This window comes from Ammodytes marinus, assembly GCF_949987685.1.
Source record: "Ammodytes marinus genome assembly, chromosome: 6".
Classification (NCBI taxonomy): domain Eukaryota; kingdom Metazoa; phylum Chordata; class Actinopteri; order Uranoscopiformes; family Ammodytidae; genus Ammodytes; species Ammodytes marinus.
In genome coordinates this window covers 10,535,684-10,556,229 of record NC_137235.1, presented here as the reverse complement: position 1 = coordinate 10,556,229, position 20,546 = coordinate 10,535,684, and the positions used below count along the sequence as shown (strand labels likewise).

The window sequence follows — 20,546 nt, the reverse complement described above, 5'->3', positions numbered from 1 at the left end:
AATTGAGGAAACATTTTGGGTTGCATAACTTCTCCCTGCTGAGCCATATTGCATCAAACCACCTTTTCAGACCATCAACCCAAGATCCTGTCTTTAAAGAATGGCATAAGAAGGGTATTATGCACTTCAAGAACCTGTATATGGGTAACACTTCAGCATCATTTAAACAACTAAGCAACAAATTCGGTCTTCCAATGTCAGATTCTTTCAGATATTTGCAAACAAGACATTTTGTGCTATCCAAATTGACCAGCTCTTCTATACCAGCAGACACAACCCTTGTTGATTTTGTTCTTTCCATCAAGGAAGAAAGCGGCAGCAAAAGAAACGGGGCACCGTGTTTACCGCGGAGGAGATGGGCGTCTTAGTGGAAGAGGTCTGGCAGCACCGGGGAGTTTTATTCGGGGGAACAAGGGGCAAAAAGAACATCACGGTGAAGAACCGTGTTAGGCAGGCCATAGCCGAAAATATGTCCCCCTCCAGCCCATGTGGCCTGCGTGACTGGCGTGCTGTGAGGAAGAAGTGGCAGGAGTTCCAGAACCAAACAAAAAGGAAGAGTGCGAAGATTTCACTAATCAATCTCCCTTTGTTGCGGGTGATGCAGACGCCCAGTAAAGACAGGGCGGAGTAACCCCTCCCCCATATGGTTTCAATAAACTATTTTGGTTTCTTTTCAACCATGTATTGTGTGGATAATTTTGCAATGAAACGAGGGTGTCAAACCTAGCAAAAAAAAGTCCCATGCAATTTGTAATTTATCTAACCGTATAGGATCAAAACGTGTGCGTATTGTGCGCCCTTTCAACACAGCATGTTTTGCCGCTAATTTCTCACTTGTTACATGGTCACCTCAGAAACGTGGACACTATAGTCCCACATACTATATGCAACAATACTTTCAGGTAAAGCACCCGGACACTGCAGCAATAAATTATAGTGTGCAGGACGTTACATGTAGCCTACATCTGCTGGTTCCGTTTATTTATTTCAACCTTCAGGCCTGACAGTTGATATGGGTGGTGTGGTAGTTGTGGGTTTATGGTTTAGTGATCAGTGCTTGGTGACTGGTGGTGAAGACGTAGGGGCTGGGGTTGTTGGACCTCCTAAAAACGCAGCGCAGCCAGGAGCTGCATCTCCGGGCCGAAGGAAAAATTGCAGCGGGTTGCTCTGGATGTGTGGAGACACCAGAGTGATCAGCCGTTGGATCTCCGCACGGGGCAGCCGGTACTTTGCCTGGACGGCCCGGTCTGATAGCACGTCCAGTGGGGAGAAGTGCCGACGCACGTATGCATTTATGTAAACCGTCTGGCTTCGTGCATGGTGAGGCTGTTGGTTCGCAGCGAGAATGTGTTGTATTGCAGCCATGGTTTCTCACACGCGTGGACTTTGGCAACGCCTTTATAGCAGGTGGAGCCGCTCTGGATGAGGTTCAGCTGAGTTCAATTAAATCTGTTTCCTTGATATCTGTGAAATGCCACAGGGTTGTTGATGTTTTTTTATGTGTAGTAGTAGCCTAATATAAACTATTGTGTGTGGAAAACGTAAACGTCTAATTCAGGGGTTTTCAAAGTGTGAGAGAGTGAGCCCCCCCACAGAGAACAAATTTCAGCGGAGACCCCCCCCCCCCCCCCAACAAAAAAAAGTTCTAAATCCCTGTGTGTTTTGAAAGATCTTTTATTTAGTTATATTTAAAACACATTTTAAGCATATTTTTTAAAACATTCTAAAAAATGTTGTGCATTTTTAAACACATTTTTTAATACATTTTAACATCTTTATCTAAGTATGTTTTTTTTTTTTTAAATACATTTGAACATCTTAATCCAGTGTTTTAATCCTGCTTCCTTTAAGCATGGACTGAGTGAGCAAATGTTAATGTCATTCACACACCCAGTGTTTTTTCGCTAGAGCCTCCTATGTCCTAGTGGGGGAAAATAGTGGCCAGCAGAGAACCTGACCCTCCTAGGTGGGTCCAGGGGTATGCCCCCTTTTTTCACCTTTTTAAAGTGAAATGCATGAATCTGGTAGCCTGGCATTCCTAGACCTGCCACTAGGCGCTGGCAAATTAAATTTGCTGCGCGTGTTGGTCTGGACACGCTCCGTTGAAGCTTTATCAAGAAGACCAGAAATCTGGGCTCACGTTTCAATTGGTTCTATCTCATATGGGCGCGCCAGAGCCCTTTATATGGTACTCTGGGGAGGACGTAACCGGATGACGACAGTGACGTGCATGCGACGTTGAAGCCGTGATAGTAAACATCAGAGATGGCTGCGGATATGTTGTGTGAGTTTGAGACTGCTTTGGCCTCGACCCTTAACGATTTGGAAGACGGCACTCAAATCTTTCATTAGCAAGTAAGTGGAATGTTCTATTTTGCCGACCGACAATGGCAAACGTTTAATTTAACAGTTTAACAGCTGTTCGCTAAACGAAAGGGGCTTACGTCGCCTTGTGCATCGCTCTGATTGGTTGTAGTGCTATCCAACTGCGTGCAGTGGCATTTGAAATGCACGAGTAGGAGCCGCCCCTTGAGTTGGAAATTACAATTGATCGTCGCCAGACCCTCTATCGTTCAAGATATCAGGGTCTGGATTTCCAGGCTATGAATCTGGTGCACTTTGAGAGGAAAATTAAGAGGCTTAATATGAGGAATTTTGTGTGAACAAATACTTTGGAGACACTGGGTCGGACGAATTAGAAGCTATTGAAGAAAAACACATGTATTTTCCATAAAAATATTAATTTAAAATAAAAAAATGTATGCAGGGTCCTCTGGGTTGGGCTTGGAGCTCTTTTTCTTCAACAAGATCTATTTCTCTGTAATATAGTGAATGCATTTAAATGCAGTGAGAGGAATGAAGCAGAAGAACTCTTGTCCAGCTATGCAGTGATGTTAATATAAAAAACACAAACTAAAAAAAAATTAAATAAAAATGTTTCACATATTCATCCGCGCCCCACAGTTTGAAAACCACTGGTCTAATTAATAAATAAAAAAAAAATCTCTACTATTAGTCTATGTTTATTGCGCCAGGTTCCGCATTGAGCATTGTTTTATTATTTCGAAAAGTGGAGGAAATAAATTTACCAGATGCGGCATGATCACTGACGATTTGGTTGCTAAGAAGGCTGTAAGAATGGGTCAGCTCCATCTTACAGTTCCGTCTTAGTGAAAGAGCTTCTTTCGCAAATCTGGGAAACACATTCTTCTTTCACATCATTCTTTCAGCGCTCCAAAGAAGAACTTAGTTCCAAAGAGGCTCTTAACGAATCTGTAAAACGCGGCCAATGACAGCTGCCATGATAATATCATCTTATCAAGTGAAAGATGGATTGATGCTGATGTGTGAGAGGAGAACTGGTTACTCATCAACAGTGTTGGGAATAACGCCGTTTAAAATAACGGCATTAGGTAATGCCGTTATTTTTCCAGTAATGGGGTAATCTAACTAATTACTTTTTCCGTCGTTACAACGCCGTTATCGTTACTGAACGTTAAATGCGGTGCGTTACTATGAATTGATTGAATAAACTGTGTAATCCGAACGCACCCCTGGCTCCATACTACATAAACTGCTAGTGAGGAGACCGGTGTGTTTTAAGTTGTGTTTTATTCAGTGTGGATGACATTATAACTGTCAGTTAGCGCCGTCACGTCAGTCAGCCGGAGCGCCTGTTTCGTGAAGTTTATTTTTCTTTCTCTCTCTGTTGTGTGAGCGTGCACGTTGCAGCAGTAACCACCTATCAATCCACGGTTGAAACGTGCTCTCCCTGAGTTTGTTTGCATCGCCCTTGTGAGTAAGTGCATGGAGTTTCCCGATCTCTATAAATTATAATTTATGCACGTTATTAAACGGCCGCGATTCGCCGGTTGCAACAGCTGTTTAGCGTGGCATCACGAGACGAATATTGCTATTGTTCTTTTCCTGGGATCTGTATGCTGCTGTGCATGTTAAAGAAGGAAATAAACAAAGGATAAATCCTTACTCCTCCTCATCGTTTCATGCTTCATAGTCTGACGTTTTTGAGTGGTGTTTTAGCTGACACCCCTGAAGTGAATCCAGTGATATAGCAGATCAGCACGGTACATTCAGCAGTTTCCTCTACTACTTTTGTTGAGAACAAAATACTTGAAGTGCAGGATAAACCTTTTGCTGTCTGTTGATGTGTAATACATATTGAAGGTTATGTAGCCTACAAGTAGGCCTACCTGTCTGTTCTACTCATTTCAACTGACTTGTGAAAACTGCTTAGAAAAATCCAAATTTGTTGACATAGCCTATAGCAACTTTTTTTTTTTTTTACAGTAGGCTAACGCAAATAGTTACTTTCCGTGGTAACTAGTTACTTATATTATAAAGTAATTCAGTTACTAACTCAGTTACTTTTTGGAACAAGTAGTGAGTAACTATAACTAATTACTTTTTTAAAGTAACGTTCCCAACACTGCTCATCAATTATACAGTGAATTAAAGTCTGACTGTCAGACAGAAACCAGGTTTTATTCCAGTTACAGATTAAGCCTTTAACACTAAACATACTGAGAAAATAAGCCACGTGTCCCACATTTCATTGGAAATCACTGTATTATATGAGACTTAATAACCAATAGAAATAGTATTGATTGATATGATGGTAAATAGTGGTCTCGTCACCTCTTCTGCGATCAGTTTCTCCTGCAGCAACTGCTTGTCATTCTGGAGCTGCAAGTGTTGACTCAGCATCTCTTTACTTTCATACTGCAGCAGCTGTGTCAGCATCAGCTCCTCAATCTCTTCTGAGCTTAGAGAGAGATCAATCACACGTACTTGAGCCAAGATGGACGGATGGATATCTAAAGAACAAAAGCAAGAACGCCTAGTAAGCCACTGCTTTCACATGAGTTAGGGGCTTGTTTCTGGAATGTCCATGTTATTACTTTCTCTTTATAAATATATACTTTTAGGATATAACACTTTATTCACAGACTAATACCAACGGTATTGAACCGTATGTTGTTTAAAACTGTGTGTCATTATGACATGTGAAAAGTTATTGTCTCTTTATAAATTAAAACCTCAGATGATTACCAGTACTAAGAACTGCTCCAGTGCATACATTGTACTAAAAGATGAATGAATTTGAAAATCCTGTAATTCAGTCACCAAAAAATTTAAAAAGCAACTTTGACAAGCAACTGTAACAGAGACAATACCCGATTACCAGTACAGTTGTATAGACTCTACCAATCCTTCTTACCTCTGTGAAGTAGTTGGACAGGCAGATGGGTGCTTAGGAAGAGGCGGAATTCAGGGTGGGTCGGCTGAACATGCTGTTTTAAACCAGGGAGGCAACAACCAGTAGGGTGTGCATATCTGTCCAGAAATGTTGGACAGTGGAATGCATTTTCCACATGAGTTACCAGGACTCTTAAACCTGCAAAATTAGAAAAGGTTAGAATAAGTTAAAGGTGCAGTGTGTAATATGACATCATCAAGAAAGTTCTACAAAGTTCTAGAATGCAACACTCCCTGGGTAACCCCACCCCTTTAGAATAATAACAGAAGCTACAGTGGCCTTCAAGGACAAGAGCAATTCTAAATTTTAAACAATGCACCTGATGACATTCCAACTATGACACTTTCAAGATGGCGGCACTAGGCCTTGGTCCAAAATATGCAGAAATATGGACATTTATGAGACCCTTTCTAAGGGGAAAAAAAATATTCAAAAAGGTTTTTTCAGCTATTATGCACTAAATTAAATGTACTTATGGATATTATATTTACTTTCTACAAAATCTGCTAGGAAATAAAACCCCAAATTCTACACACTGCAGGTTTAAGGCTGAAAAATGATACTTTTACTTAGAAATGTGTACAAAGTTAACTACTACATATCATATAAAAGTGGTAATATTATTATTATTAAATTGTTATCTTTTTATTCATTTTATATGCTGATTTAGGTATCCCCTTAACTTACCCTTCTCTGCAGACTGGTCCAGCTTGTCCAGCAGCTCTGGATCATCAGCACAAACCACCATTCCACACTCTAACTCCTTCTCAAGCTTGGCATTCTCTCCTGCAAATAAGACACTATTGTACTTAATTTAAGTTTTTCAATACAATTCACATACATTTTGTAATGATTTTATAGAAATCATTGAGGGTAAAACACTGAGATTTGCAACATGAAATGCCTGAGCACAATGTTTGGCTGCTTGTAATGGTTATCCAAGTAGGTACAATCACAGTTAAAAGAATACTTTGGGGGTTCTATCAGTTTTGGAAAGACATTATAAAGTGATGACATAATTTCAGCATGGGGAAGTTGCAATAGCCATTTTTGTAATTATTTCTTATACAGTACTTTGAAAACTACAAATGTTAAAGTAAATTTGAAGGGATTTGATTAAAGTATTAAAACAACCTGGGACATAATAACATAACACAGGGTGGAAGAAATAAGCATATGTAAATCTAAGCACCTACCTGTGATAAATCGGCTTTGAGATCGTATATCTAGAGGTTGCTGGGTGTCTGCCAGTAGATGCCAGCGCTGAACCCAGGTTCTCCTGCAGCCCAGCAGCAGCAGCTTCACAACCATTTTTGCAGATGGAGTGTCCTGGGACATACCCAATGCCTGACTCAGAGGCAGCTCCAGCCTCTCAGACACAGGGACAGGAAAACCAAGAAGGGGGTTTGAAGGTGCAGCTTCAGAATGTGTAAACAGCGAGGTTCTGGGATCCTTGGGGTATATGTTGATGATCCCAGTCTGACATAGCTCCCTCCACTTGCTCAGTAGTTCTGTGCGCAAATCAGGTCCAAAGGGGCCTAAATAAGAGATGATTGCAGCCAGGATTAGGGCATCTCCTGGTAAAGCTTGTTTACTTAACTTTGTCTCCTAAAAGAAAATAGAGAAAAATCATAATTATTTAAACAATAAATACAATTAGTAACACTTATGTAGGAAAGTAAGAGGTGTGAGAAGCATTTACAGTTTATTTTCACATTCTGTGTTACCTGAGCAGCAGCCTTCCAGTCTCTGACATGTGTCTCCAACTGGCTTTGGGCTGAAGCAGTTTCTTTATGTGAGCTCTCAGCTTTCTGCAGCCGCAGCATTTGCTCCTCTATTTCTTCTTGTACATCTTGCAGGTCATGCTCGATATAATCTAAACGATCGTATGCAGCCTTCTTGTGCAGGTTGTCCAATTGCAGAGTACTTCGCGCAACTTCAGCCAACAGCTCCAATTGCTGCCTGACCATTAGTTGGTGATGCATAGAGCAGTACTCATACACAGCCAGTACCCATCGACACAGGGACTCACAGGCCTTGCTCACCTCTCGAACAGACTCTGGCACAAAATGGGGACTGTGGACTATCTGGCCAAGCTGCTGCAGCTGCTCATTTGTCAGATTGTAGCGGTCAAAAAATTCCAACTCCTAAGAAAGCAATGCCAAACGAGACTCTTATTTTAGTGTATGCAGAAATTAGACAATTCCTTCACCATTAACGGTAATATCTTGTATATGATTAACACAATAGGTATTTTCTAATGTGAATATTTTTCCACAAACCTGGAAAAAGTTGGATTGTCCAAGAAGCTGTTTGGCATTCTCCCAGCCTGGTGGACAATTAAACAGCAAACAAAGGGCATCCATTATTTTCACCACTCCATCGGGTGGATCTCTGTAGTGACGCACCTCTTCCAGGTCAGACGGATTCAGACAATTAAGAATCTTGAGGCCTGTCAGGAACACAGGCCTCAACTGTATAAAAAAAAAGTTTAAAGACATTTTGTCATTTTTCTGTGACACTTGTATTAAATGCTCAAAAGTATTCATGTTCAAAATTATTCTCCCAATATCTAAATAACCTAAGACGGTAGAGTTGGATGAAAAGGAAAATTAGGTGAATTAGGTGATTTTGGAAGCAGATTTAAATACAACGGGACATCTGTTTACGTGTTTCTGGGTGGACTGTATCTGCTCTTCCAGATAATACAGCTTGTTCTCTCCTACTACACACGCCTCTTGGGCCTCTTCAAGCACCTTCTTCTGGACTTCAAAAGCTCTGAGGAGCTCGTTCTCACCCTGCAGAGGAGATGGACATTAATGCAAATATCTTAATTTGTAAGGTACAAATTAAGATAAAGGGTAAAATTACGGAAAATTCTAATTTAAATATCAACTGAGGTGCATAGGGTAATCTCTTTGAAAAAGTGATACAAAAATATTTGTATGTCACTGTTAGGCGTTTCTCAGTTTGAAATAAATAAACAATGTGTCCTGTGTGTGTAGTGTGTTCTTCAGCCTTCATTCATCTGAAGCACACTAAATACATGTATGTTCGATTGAGGTGAAAAATAATATATTGTTCTATAGAAATGATGGCAGTCAATAGGCCTTCTACTGCTATCTAGACAGAATATTGATCCCACTTGAACTGTGTGTTGAATTGCTCTATATTACCTGCTGTATCTTAGCAATCTTCTCTTGCAGTCTTGTTAAATGGTATTTGAACTGTTCAGCTGTGTTGTCCAGGTCATCAAAATTAGACAGAACCATGGCAACTCTGTAAAAATAAAATTGTTATTGTTGGCCAGCATGTGTAGTTCTGTTTTGTTAAAGAATAAAAAATTAAATTAAATATTACAATAAATATAATTTGGACCTATAAAGGCTACTGCAATCCAACTAAACAACAACTTTGCGACAAACAATTTGTGAAGGTTTTTATGTTCAAATTAATTGCTGCTGATCTATAAGATCATGAAGTTGTTTTTGATTCTCGGCTGTGTTGGACTGACACACGCTATCTGTATGTTGCTGTGCATATATCTGTATATTTCTGTGTTGTACTGGCAGTGAAAACAAATCTCCCCTAGTGACTTTAATCCAAATATTAATATTGTACAGACAGTGAGAAAAGACAATGAGAAAAGTACTGGTTTAACTACCTGTTGGCTTGGCAATGCTGTTGCTTGTGCAGGTGCTTGCAGAGGTAACGAAAGTGGGCAATGAGCTCCATATAAGTTTGAGGGCTGAAAGGCTGAGTTTGTAGAAGGTCAGAAGCATATTGGCATGCAGATTGATGTATGCCCGCCATAGTCACAGACAGGCTGGCCTCTGAGCCCTCTCTCTCCACTAGATAAAAAGAAAATTAAAAATTATATGTCTTGCACACCCTGGGAGTAAGAGGGCGAGTAAGACTTGGTAAAAAATAATATATAAATATAAAAATGATTAAGATAGTATACATTTGGTTGCGTGACTCACTGTGGGTATTGGTTTTGAGAAACTGAGTAGCAACCTCCTCTAAAGAATGGTTGGACCAAGGCTGGTATACCTCCACACAGCAACTGAGGCTCAGAGCCTTGGTCAGTTGTGCCTGGATGAAAGAGTCATTCATTTAGGCCTACTATTTAAAATTAATTAATTTAGCTTAAAAGCACAACCTACTTTATATTAACATTTAGTATAGCTTCCAGCCCAAATATCACATCACAAGGTTTTCTTTTGGATTAAAAAGGCACAAATGTTCAATAGCAAGTTTAGTCATTCAAAGAAAATACTTATTTACATTCCACCCATTGGGTCCATTGTTGGCAGGTATTTGACCACTGTCTGACATGGTAAAGGGAAGCAACAGGAACACATGTATATTTTTGTGGATTTGGCTCAAGTACCTTTGTTAAAAGAAACAGAATACATTCAGTTTACAATTCACAAGTACTATTCAAAATGATTTAAGGGATGAATGCCTACATCACAGATATACTAGCGGTAAATACATTTTGGGTGTCAAGAAATACACTATTATGTAACATAACACAATTTGATGCATTTAGTTGGTAATGAGTACCAGTTGTCTCCATGTTATGCCAAAACAATGTGGCAAACTAACATGAGTACTAATAAGCCCCTCTTACACAGAGATTGCAGCATATTGATGGAACGACAGTACGCCAATATGCCAGCTCTGCTTGAACCAAGCACAGCCGGCATGCTGGCGCATCAGTGTGCCAATATACACAGCGTTCTACATTCCGGAATAAAAGAGGGTGTCTGTCAGGTGTGACGTGTACATTTAGCGCCGCGCCGGTCATGTGCATGTAAACAACACTGGCCGGTGAATCGAGAGCAGAAGTCTTTTACTGTCCCCATGATGTGCCGGTTGATCTCGCCCTCACACACTAACTCACTCACTTACTCTCTCACATACACACACACACACACACACACACACACACACACACACACACACACACACACACACACACACACACACAGTGGCGGCCTTAACGATCTGGGGGCCCCCACTTTTTTATTTTCTTGAAAAAAAGAAAAAAGAAATCTAAAAAATGTTTTCCGCACATATACAATTAATGGTAAAAACATATTAAGGAAGTCAGTGTTTCTCAAAGGGTTTAGGGATACTGTGGGAGGGACCCTGGTACTTGTTGCGTGGTCCGGGGGCATCCACCCGGGAAGAAAATGTGTGCCTTTTGAATTAAAATGCATCAATCTGGTGCATTTTGAGGGGAAAATTTAGAGGCTATATCAAATCCTGAGATGCAGAAAGGAACATTATTTTTCAAATTTTTCTTAATCAGGCAGCACTCTTTACTCTGCAACTGTTAAACAGTAGATTGGTCTGCAGAGTGCAGACTCATGTTCTATGATGGAGAGACTCATTTCAACAGATACAGGGTGGATAGCTACTTTTTATGAACAGTATAGAATTTACACATATAAATCTTATTCCTGTCTGTGTGTGGGGGCCCTAAAGGCTCATCATGAAGCCCCTTAGACAGAGCTACTAATGCTGTTTTCTTATACTTTTGTATTTCTTCCCTACTAGTTGAGGGGCCCATGATGATTTATTTCCTTATATTCAGGCTTATTCCTTTTTGGACCCTGCTATTGACATGAGTGACTGAGCTCTTTGACAATGCGACATGAAAAGTTACTCTGAGTATCTCTGGCTTAGGGCCCCCTGAGCCCGGTAGCATGCTCAAGAATTATAAAAAAAAAAAAAAAAAATGTTGTGGGTTGAAACATAGCTAGGCCGCTACTGCACACACACACACACACACACACACACACACACACACACACACACACACACACACACACACACACACAGTGTCTGAAGTCACATTACTGTAGACAGAAATAAAGTGTGGAGTTACGTTCAGACTTCAGGATAATAATAGCGGCGGCGTTCCAGACGCAGTCTAGCTTAGCCTAGCCTAGCTTTTCCACTTCATTACTTCCCCCGGGCAGAAATACACTCAGGAAAAAGAAGTATGGGGGTTTGGATTGAGCAGCGGACCTAATAACCAGCTAGATTAACCCCAGTTCCTTATCTTTGGGGATATTTACGGGAAATTGGGCCACATTGATTCATGTGACACATTTACATTACTCCCTCTTATGTGATATTGCCATATTGCTTAATCTATCGTCCTTCAACTACTACCATGGTCACACGTTTAGAACGTAGGCTATTGAACGTCACACTCGCGCCCCTGTTCCGCAACAACATGCAGACGCATTTAGACAGAGAGGCGCAACAGATTGTGTAGGCAATTTTCCTACCTAGTAAAATTGCAAACACAATCTGTTGTGCCTCTCATCCCCCGTCCCACAGTGGTACCATTTATACAGCATGGTGAGGTGCAGGAAGGCCGGCATTGTCACTGGCTGTGTAAAAGGGGCTAGTAGTGATTAATGACATATTTTATTCTTACTTCTCAAACATCCAAGTGTCCATAAGGTATTTTCTTGAGTTCTTCTCAGCAGTTACTCTGGAAACAATATTTCTCAACTCTTCATCGGTGTATAGCCCTGGGTAGGTTCTGTGGGTCATTGCCACCAAAAGTTCTTCTCTGATAGACTTACTAATTCCTTCATGGACCAGGATGATGACATGAACTCCATCCACTCTAGTTTGATTTCCAGCCGCTTTAAGGATTTCATGCAACATATTTTCATTACCAGGATGCACTTCCATCAACTTGTAGCCCGTTACATATGCAGCTAAACGCACAGTTGTTTTACGGCCTGTACCTCTGTCTGAGCCGATGAGCACTCCGTGACCTCCAGGTGTGAGCAACACCCTGAAGATATGTAACAGCTGACTCGACCTCTGTTTAGATACGATGTATTTGGTTGTAATGTTGTTGTCATCATCAACTTTCTGTCCTGTTTCTTCCTCTTTTTGGTTGATTATTGCATAGAGCTCCTGCTGTAGTACATCAAGGTCTTGGTCCTGATAAGAACAGCTATATTCAAAATCGTGTTGTTGATTCATTGACTTTAAGGCTTCAAAGAGTTCAGGACCATAAACGAGCTTAGCCATTAGGTCTTCCATATTCTGAAGAATCTGGGGTTTCAAATGGTGAGTTTTTGGACTTTCTGCTTTGGAGTTATTGTGTTCAGAGAGTTGGTTAGGTTCAGACACTGTATGTCCTTTCTTCGGTTCTGAATGGCGAGCTGGTTTGAGCTTTTGAGGCAGATTTAGTGTGCCTAGGCTTTGAGTTACTGCATTACAGGTGTGTGCTTTCTTCGCTGGTAGTGTTCCAATAACAAGCTTTCTGATAGGGGGTGGTTCATTTAAACTGACTGGTTGGGTTTCATACGCCAATTTAATTCCATAGTATGTTGTTGCTGTCTTGGCTATGAGTGACACAAGAGTTTTTCTTTCATCCTCTGAGCATAACCTATCACTGAAAGTACGCATGCACTCATGCATCCAGATATGTATAACGTTAAGAATTGATGCAGCAGGCCCTGACAGGACTGATATAATACCTGGTAAAGGGTTCGTATTTGTCTGCATTGTACCTATATTTGAGATGGCTGGCTGCCACAGGTGCATTCCCATAAACACCTTTTGAAGGTCATGATGGGAAAATATGAAATGGGGCCTCTGAACAGTATACTTGAATTGGTCACACACTGCATGATACAGATTCTTAGTTGCAGTGATGATACAATATGCCAAATTCTCACCACTCTGCTGTAGTGGCACGTCCTTGAGCCACATATCTAGCCGAGAAGCATGCATGGATAATATAATGTCCATAGATAGGCTAGGGAGCACAAAGATCGAGAACAGGCGTGACAGCCTGGAGGATATCACATTATTGTGATTGCCAGATCCAAAAACACAACAGGTAGCCATGTAGCTGATGCTTTCAGAGCTCAATAACTTGAAGTTGATGGTATCAAATGTTAGAATCCTTCCCATTGACAAAATCTCCCGTAGTGTTTCTAGAGCCATTGACGTCTTTCCACAGACATCTATCAATATAAAACCATGAAATATCAACCATATTACACTTCAACTTTACTCAGTGAAAAATTGTATTAAATTCAATTAAAGTAAAAGTAAGTAATTTCTTACTCACCACTGGGGGCTTCATGCATATCATCTACAAAAAGAAGCAGTCCTGGCTGTTTTGTTATGGAACCAATACAGCTCTTCTGGTAGCGGATGTTGTTCAGTATAGTACGAAGGTTTCTGGAGCTCAGGAGTGGACTGGCTGGTAGGCTGATATGTGGCTTGTCAAAACTCAGCAAAGTTTTGCACAGAGTGGTTTTTCCAGAACATGGCTCTCCCACCAGCAATACTGGCTGGTTTGCTTCCAACATGAGGTTCAGGAGATATGCATATTTCCCATACTATGTAAATAAGTTTAAGAAAACTTGTTAGTTATATGTTTAAATTCGGAGATCACTACTTTTACAGTATGTATTTTCATTATATTTGACATAATGTTGAGGACAAACCTGGGGAGTGACAGAATTTGTCAATGGTGTGTTTTTGAGGCATATTTTGCTGTCAAAGTTTAAAAAGTGTTCAAAAACACTCTCTTCATCAGGAACCAAAATGTTGTATCGGCAAGTTAACAGCACTTGGCGGGCCAGTAAGTCAAATTTTGACTGGTGGCTGAAGTCAACACATGAAAATATGAAGAAAATTAGTGATAAGTGATTAGTGATGTTCATCTGGAGTGTTTTTGAAAAAACTAAAGGGTGACTATATGTGTTTAAATTTTATTTAAAAGCGTATTTCACGGCTCTCAAGAACACCGTGCAATCAGACAAATATACAATATAATCAATGCAGGTACACATAAATTCTGTAAATATATGTGACTACATAAGTCCCAAAAATAATCTTCTTACCGAGGATGCAGATGTCCACCAAATCCCCAAATATAAGCCACCAGAAAAAAGTTCCTTGCCAGCAGGTTTGGTATAGTGTGGGAATCTGTTTGTGCTGTGCCAGTTTGTTCTTTATCTGGAGAAAAAAGTGAAACAGTATTAACAAAAGTTAAGTCCATAACTGAATTTGTCATGAATGTTAATAAGTAATGTTTAAATACCTCTTTTGTCTTCTTGTGGTATTGGCTTAGGTTTTTCAACTTCCTTCCAAAAATGCTGTAAAAGGGTTCGTAGGATCCGAACAAATGACATGATTTCTTGCAGTCCATACATGAGGAAAGATTCTCCTTCATTATGGATTGCAGAGGTTAACGCCTTTTGCCTGAGCAAACTCAGAGTGCTGGAGAAAAGATCTTCAGCCAGACGATTCCACATATTCAAGGTTCCTTGATCCAGTTTGTGATCAAAAAAGAGAGCATCCATTTCACTCTTCCACACAGCCTTCCACAGATCAGTACTTTTGATATAAACAAGGCTGCAATGCGTCACTGCAGATGGACTTGCATCACATAAGTCAGTGATCTCCATAATTAGCTTAAGGTGTGATTGGGATAGAAGTGTTTCACCTGATGGCAGGCACAGAAATGGGTCCTCAGGAATGCAAAGTGTGGTTAAATAATCTAACCAGCCAGGCTGCCCTACAGGATTCCCATCCATTACCAGCCATTTAACTATAGGTGTCTGATCACTTTTTTCCTTATTTCTGCTGATTGTAGATCTTGTTGGTTCCTGTCGTTTTGAATCTCGCAGAACCTTTGCAACAGCTCCATCTTGCCATCCTCTCTTTTCACAAAAAAAGCCAAATATCTCTTCATGTTTCATGGCGTTAGGGAATAAGACCACAGTGTCAACAGAGTTCCAGGTTGAAGCAGAGCTTTGTGGTTCTTTCCGTGGGACATCTCCTTCAATCATTTTGTCATTTTCAAATACATATTCCACTGCCTTGGCATCCAGCCGATTCAGTGCTCCAGCAAGAGCACAGTAACAGGTTGTCTTTCCACTACCAGGAGGGCCTATAAGTATTACTGCCTGAGACAATTTCATTGTCTGGTAGAGTGTAAGAGCACTGCAAATTATTTCAGGGTCAGATTGCAAAAATTGCCTTTGTAATTCTTCTGTAACTCCCTCTTTTAGTTTGTTTTTTTCTTCTTCCTCAATGTATTGCTGGAAAAGGGGAAACTGAGAGGATATAGGGAATGTGTGCTTGAAAATGTTGTAGAACTGTGAGGCTTGCTTGTGCTCACACACAACAGGATATAAGACAGAATAAATTGCTTTGGTAATGGCTGTCTCCTCCATTATCCCCTGAATAACTGACAAATGCGAACTGTGCAACCTGGAAGGCTTTTCAGTTTCTTTCATTTGTTCTTCAGATAATACTTTTACCTCTACTGACATTTCATTTTGCATTACGCTTTGTTGTAAGTGTATTTCACAGGCAGAGATGATCTTTTGCAAGACAACAAGATAGCAGCTTTGGCTATCAGTAAGAAAATCAGGCAGACAGAGGGAATCCTTTGCAAGGCTGATTAGGGACACCAGATGTCGACTTAAAGACATGGCCTCTAAGAAACCAATGGAAGTAAGCATTACTTCTGCAATGATCCTGTAATCTGGATGGGTTAAAGCAATGGGTCTGGTTGCACACCGCAGACTCTCTGGAACCACAGATGTATACCCCTTTGATGAGATGAGAACACATCCATAACTTAGGCTGGCAGAAATGCTTTTCCCTGCAAGTAGCATATGGCATTCTGCATCAACAATGTTTTTACCCTGTGTGACCCCATCATCAGCCCCTTCATTCAAGTATTCATTCACTCCTGGATTCTTCTTTCTTGTGAACTCAGAGAAGGATTGGTGAATGTCTACTAGCTGCTGTCCTAGTAATGACAAGACCTGTTCTCTCACTAAGTCCACAGAGTCCAGCAGAAGCCATGCTCCAGTCTGGAGGGCACCCAAGAGCAAACGCTGAAACATACTGGGTCTCATGATTGGACAACACTGTATACTGACAACCTGCCGCCCCAGTGCTTTTCCTAACTGGACCACAGTTGTCTTCTTTCCAGACATGCAAGGCCCACTCACAAACCCACATCTGTAGCTTGTCAAAGCAAGGAGAATCCCCAGTATTGCCCGATCAGTGGATGGAGCATGCACCATCACCCAATCTTCTGGACCAAAATACTCATGATCATACTGGATTCGATGGCCCAAAACATCCACATGACATGTTGGATCATCTGTGACTTTCAGACTCCTATCCTCTGAGTTTATCTGATACTTCATCAAACTTAGCCACTCAAAAGATGACTCCAGAGGGACAAATTGCACCTCCATAAGTCGAGCTAGCTGCTGTGCGTGATTCATTGTAAGATGCACTAAAGCACGCAGACACATCATTGTGTACTTAGAAACCAGGGATTCACATTTATCCCCTTTGATGCAATCCCTTATGGAACGGCCAATGTTTTTCAGTTTTTCAGAGTTGTTGTTTTTTATGTCGCTTAACTTCAATGGGCTGGATTCTTGGAAAGCTTGCAGAACATCCTTGCACCAAATTGCCTCCTCAGCCACTAGGAGACACTGAAGAGGATATTCAGTAAGCAGATCCAGCAAAGGTAGTGCAATTTTCCGCCTATCAGCAATGTGGAGCAGAATTTCTCCAACTTTTTTATCACATGAAAAATCTCGACTGGTGGGTTCAAGCTGGTTTCGCACGACAGCACATTGTTTCACGAGTTGGACCATGGTCATCTTTAATTGTTTCTCAAAGCTACAAAGCCAAACCATGGCATTGGTATTTGTTTCCAACGGAGACAGAAATGTAATGTGTTCCTCTAGGCTGCCAAAAAAACCTGGGACCTTGATCCCTCTATGGCTTTGAGATGTAACTCCACAGCTATTTACATCACTTGTATTCAATGGTATTTCATAATCTATTTCAAGCCAATGCACTCCTTTAAAGCATTTGCGTACAAATGGTTGAAGTGCAGAAGGCATTGGGTGAAAGGAGAATAGTTGTATCACTTCCCTGTTACTCAAGAACCAGAGTCTTGGAAACTGTTCACATAGGGTGTCCAGAAGATTCCCCATCTGGTTGGAGATAGCTTCCATTGAAGACAGACCATCAATTAGAATCTGGCAAAGGCTAATACCATGGAATCTGTCATTCTGCTTCTTGAAATTAACAAAGTTCAACAGGTGAGGGTCCTTTGTTACAGAGTGCATTATTTCCTTAAATGTCTCATCAACTGGTAGGAATTGCTGCAGCTATGGAAAAAATAGCAAAAAACACACAATATGATATTTGAGTTTAAAGAAAAGTTCTGGAATTTATCAGTTTCATAGCATTGCAAAAATAAGATATGTTTGAGGATACAGGGACATACCAAATCCACTCTCTGAACGATAAAGGATGTTTCATGGTACATCTTGGTGAGAAATGCCCATCTTTCCTGGTATCTTCCAAGTAAATGAAGCATTTTCCCTATAAATATTGAAAGGTGAAGCAGATGATACATGATACAATACAATGTTGTTACTATTTCCTGCACTTGGTGTTTGTTTTTATACATCTTTGTTTCTTTAAAACACATATATTTATAGCAACCAATACCTTACCAAGATCTTGTAATGATTGCACCCAATCTTCCATCTGGTGCCTGAATTCAACACTGTGTGGGGACTTCGACATGGTGGACAAAGCCATCATATCATTGTCAATCTCAGCCAAGTGCATTTCCAAACCTGAGTGAGAAAATACATGGCATATTCCATTGTTAGCAGGATGTTGCTGTCACTCATTTCTCCACATCTATGTAGAAAAAAAATATTTTAAAAAGCATACTTAAAATTAGTATATTTGTATTATTAATGTTCTAGGTTGTTCAGTCTCACCGATGATGGTGAATCTTGCATCATTCCAGTAGCATTGACTGTTAGTTTTGAGATTTGAATCAGTATCTTCTATGGGTTTTCCTGTCTCTGGTAATCTATCTTGTGGTTCACAATGCTGCCAAACAGGGAGAGTAAATTTATCCAGCTGGAAGACTCTGGCTTCCCAACGCAGTCGAAGCTTTTGGAAGGCCTGCTCCATTTTACACTCCGTTTGTGCATCCCTGCATATCTGAAAAAGTAAAACATGCCATGAATATCATGAGTTATATGTATATAAAGATTGTTGTTGTTTATTGAGCCTGTTTTCACAAGTAAATGTATAAATAATTTATTTTAAACCTGCCATACCATGCCCAACATGTACGATACATCTTGCTCTCACCTTTGTAATTAGTTTCTGGTCAACTTCTAGTTTTAGAGTCATCAGTTCAGCAACAGTCATCTTCTTCTCTGGGACATATGGTAGGCCCATGCCTGCCAGATGGAATGTATTTTAATAATTTTAGATATGCTCTGGTTGAATGCATGTTTTACAAAATGGGCAAAGTGTATAACCTTCAAAAATAGCTTTCCAGTGTTTATGTTTGAAAGTGGGGTTCTGCAGCTTGGCCATTACTGCAAGCTGTTGGCTTAAGCTTTCCAGGTTTCCCAAAGTCTCCTGTAGCACTACATCATGGATAGGTATGATACTTGTTAGAGATAGAGCTTGCTCCTTCCACTTGGCAATTCTCCCCTTAGCCTGTAACACCAAAACCTGAAAGAAAAAGATTTAAAAAGATTTGTTGGGTTAATTCACATTAACAATGCTAAAAGTTCAAAGGGTTTTTATTATCACAAAATATGTATGTATATATTCTTAATTTTATAACTCAATGGTTTATGAATGTTGCTGAATGAATGTTATGAGATTTAGCTGAAATTATGCCTGTACTTTCCTGTTCTAAACATTTGATTACTTTTTCCCCAAAAGAAAAAAGGAGAACATTCATAAGAGAGAAATTCAAGTTTGAGAACACCTTAAATAGGTTTGTGATACATTTGTGATTACTATTGATGCAAACAATTCCCTAGCTCCTTCAAAGACGTTGTAGCATCTTGTCAATAAACAGATAGAGGTTCAATGATGTTACCTCACTGAAAAGCAGCTGTTTCCATTCTTCTATCCATGTTGTGTACACAGCGATCAGCTCCCACAACTCTTTACGGGCTTTTACCTTATGAACACATGTTGTCCAAATGCTCAAATCCATTGTACGTTCTGGGAGACAATAAAATGTCACAGTCATAAGATAAAATAAAGATATGGAAGATTTTCGTGGTTATACGACCAAAGATAATTTTTTTCAGATTTTAAGCCTTATTTTTAGTTTTCTTGTTTTGTTGCTTCCAAAGTTAACTTTTTGAACCTGGAGATAGTTAACATCCATCATTTAATCCACCTCACCTTGTAGGTTTTGACTATTCCTACTAAGTTCTTCCAGCTTTGCATTGAGAACGTGCACATGTGCAAACATGTGGCTCAGTGTGGTGACCATCTCTTTTGCATTTTGGGATGGGTCAAGGAAGGGTCCAGATGTAGCTTTAGAGACCATATTTTTAAGGTCATGGACCAAAAATGAGAACATTGTGTCCAATGCATTAGTTGTTGAAGGAAGTTGGTGGCACACATTGATATCTGCCTGCTTCAAGAGGGCTATAAAGCATTCCCACATGGCCAGCATCTACATATAAAACACAAAAGAAGCAAGCTCACATTTGTGTGGATAAAAGGTAAGGCGTTGAATGGATGTAATGTGGTTAATCAGAGCAACGTTTTGATTGTTAAGCTTGCAGACCTTTTCTTCCAACGTCACCTCCTGTTCAGTCATCTTCCTAAAGTTCATGCAGATAGTATCCTGGAGGGAGTGAATGTACTCCAAACGTGTCTGCATGTGAGTCAACATTTTTGCAGACTCCCTCACCTGAACAAAAGAAGACAGATTAAGCATTTTTATCAATTTTACAAGTTTATCAGAGCTAAAATATATACTGTATAATTATGTAAATGTGGCCCTAAAATCATGGAATGCCCAACAACAATAACCTCAAGTTCTTTGGTTTTAGGGGCTGTTTATACGACAACACGAAACGGTGCATACGCGGATGCACTATATCATTTACATGAAAACAGCAAACGCAGGCATGAAACCGCAAGTTTTTGAGATCAAATCCCAGGGAGGATTTTTTGGAAAACACAACGGTTTTGGTTTCTTGTAAACACCGAAACCATTTTCCCTGGTAACGCTGACGTCACAGCTCCTCTTCACGTATGCGTAGTCTATAACATTTGCTGTCAAAATACCCACACGCGAGTTATAAAGTTAGAAGACAACATAACATGCAAGGTGTCTCCGCAGCACCATCACTGTGATCAGCGGAGTGTCGTG

The 20,546-nt window shown here is 40.3% G+C and overlaps 2 protein-coding genes across 2 annotated transcripts in view; both read right to left on the bottom strand.

Annotated features, from left to right (window-relative positions):
• LOC307252287 (extracellular serine/threonine protein kinase FAM20C-like) overlaps positions 1–20,546 on the bottom strand; it is a gene marked incomplete at both ends in the record, with an annotated part of 51,966 nt that overhangs the window by 9,000 nt on the left and 22,420 nt on the right. The window lies entirely within an intron of this gene.
• The window catches only part of dnhd1 (dynein heavy chain domain 1), a gene marked incomplete at both ends in the record, with an annotated part of 37,178 nt that overhangs the window by 6,146 nt on the left and 10,486 nt on the right, over positions 1–20,546 (bottom strand). Inside the window, 24 exons of the mRNA XM_080029831.1 lie at positions 4,657–4,835; positions 5,240–5,416; positions 5,966–6,064; positions 6,475–6,886; positions 7,006–7,425; positions 7,561–7,752; positions 7,948–8,076; positions 8,455–8,557; positions 8,943–9,129; positions 9,262–9,373; positions 9,566–9,671; positions 11,739–13,293; positions 13,401–13,674; positions 13,783–13,942; positions 14,182–14,296; positions 14,382–17,493; positions 17,613–17,710; positions 17,845–17,970; positions 18,121–18,349; positions 18,503–18,594; positions 18,676–18,874; positions 19,251–19,378; positions 19,565–19,841; positions 19,956–20,081. Of these exons, the coding sequence (XP_079885957.1) occupies positions 4,657–4,835; positions 5,240–5,416; positions 5,966–6,064; positions 6,475–6,886; positions 7,006–7,425; positions 7,561–7,752; positions 7,948–8,076; positions 8,455–8,557; positions 8,943–9,129; positions 9,262–9,373; positions 9,566–9,671; positions 11,739–13,293; positions 13,401–13,674; positions 13,783–13,942; positions 14,182–14,296; positions 14,382–17,493; positions 17,613–17,710; positions 17,845–17,970; positions 18,121–18,349; positions 18,503–18,594; positions 18,676–18,874; positions 19,251–19,378; positions 19,565–19,841; positions 19,956–20,081 (8,607 nt within the window). The remainder of the gene's footprint in view (positions 1–4,656; positions 4,836–5,239; positions 5,417–5,965; positions 6,065–6,474; positions 6,887–7,005; positions 7,426–7,560; positions 7,753–7,947; positions 8,077–8,454; positions 8,558–8,942; positions 9,130–9,261; positions 9,374–9,565; positions 9,672–11,738; positions 13,294–13,400; positions 13,675–13,782; positions 13,943–14,181; positions 14,297–14,381; positions 17,494–17,612; positions 17,711–17,844; positions 17,971–18,120; positions 18,350–18,502; positions 18,595–18,675; positions 18,875–19,250; positions 19,379–19,564; positions 19,842–19,955; positions 20,082–20,546) is intronic.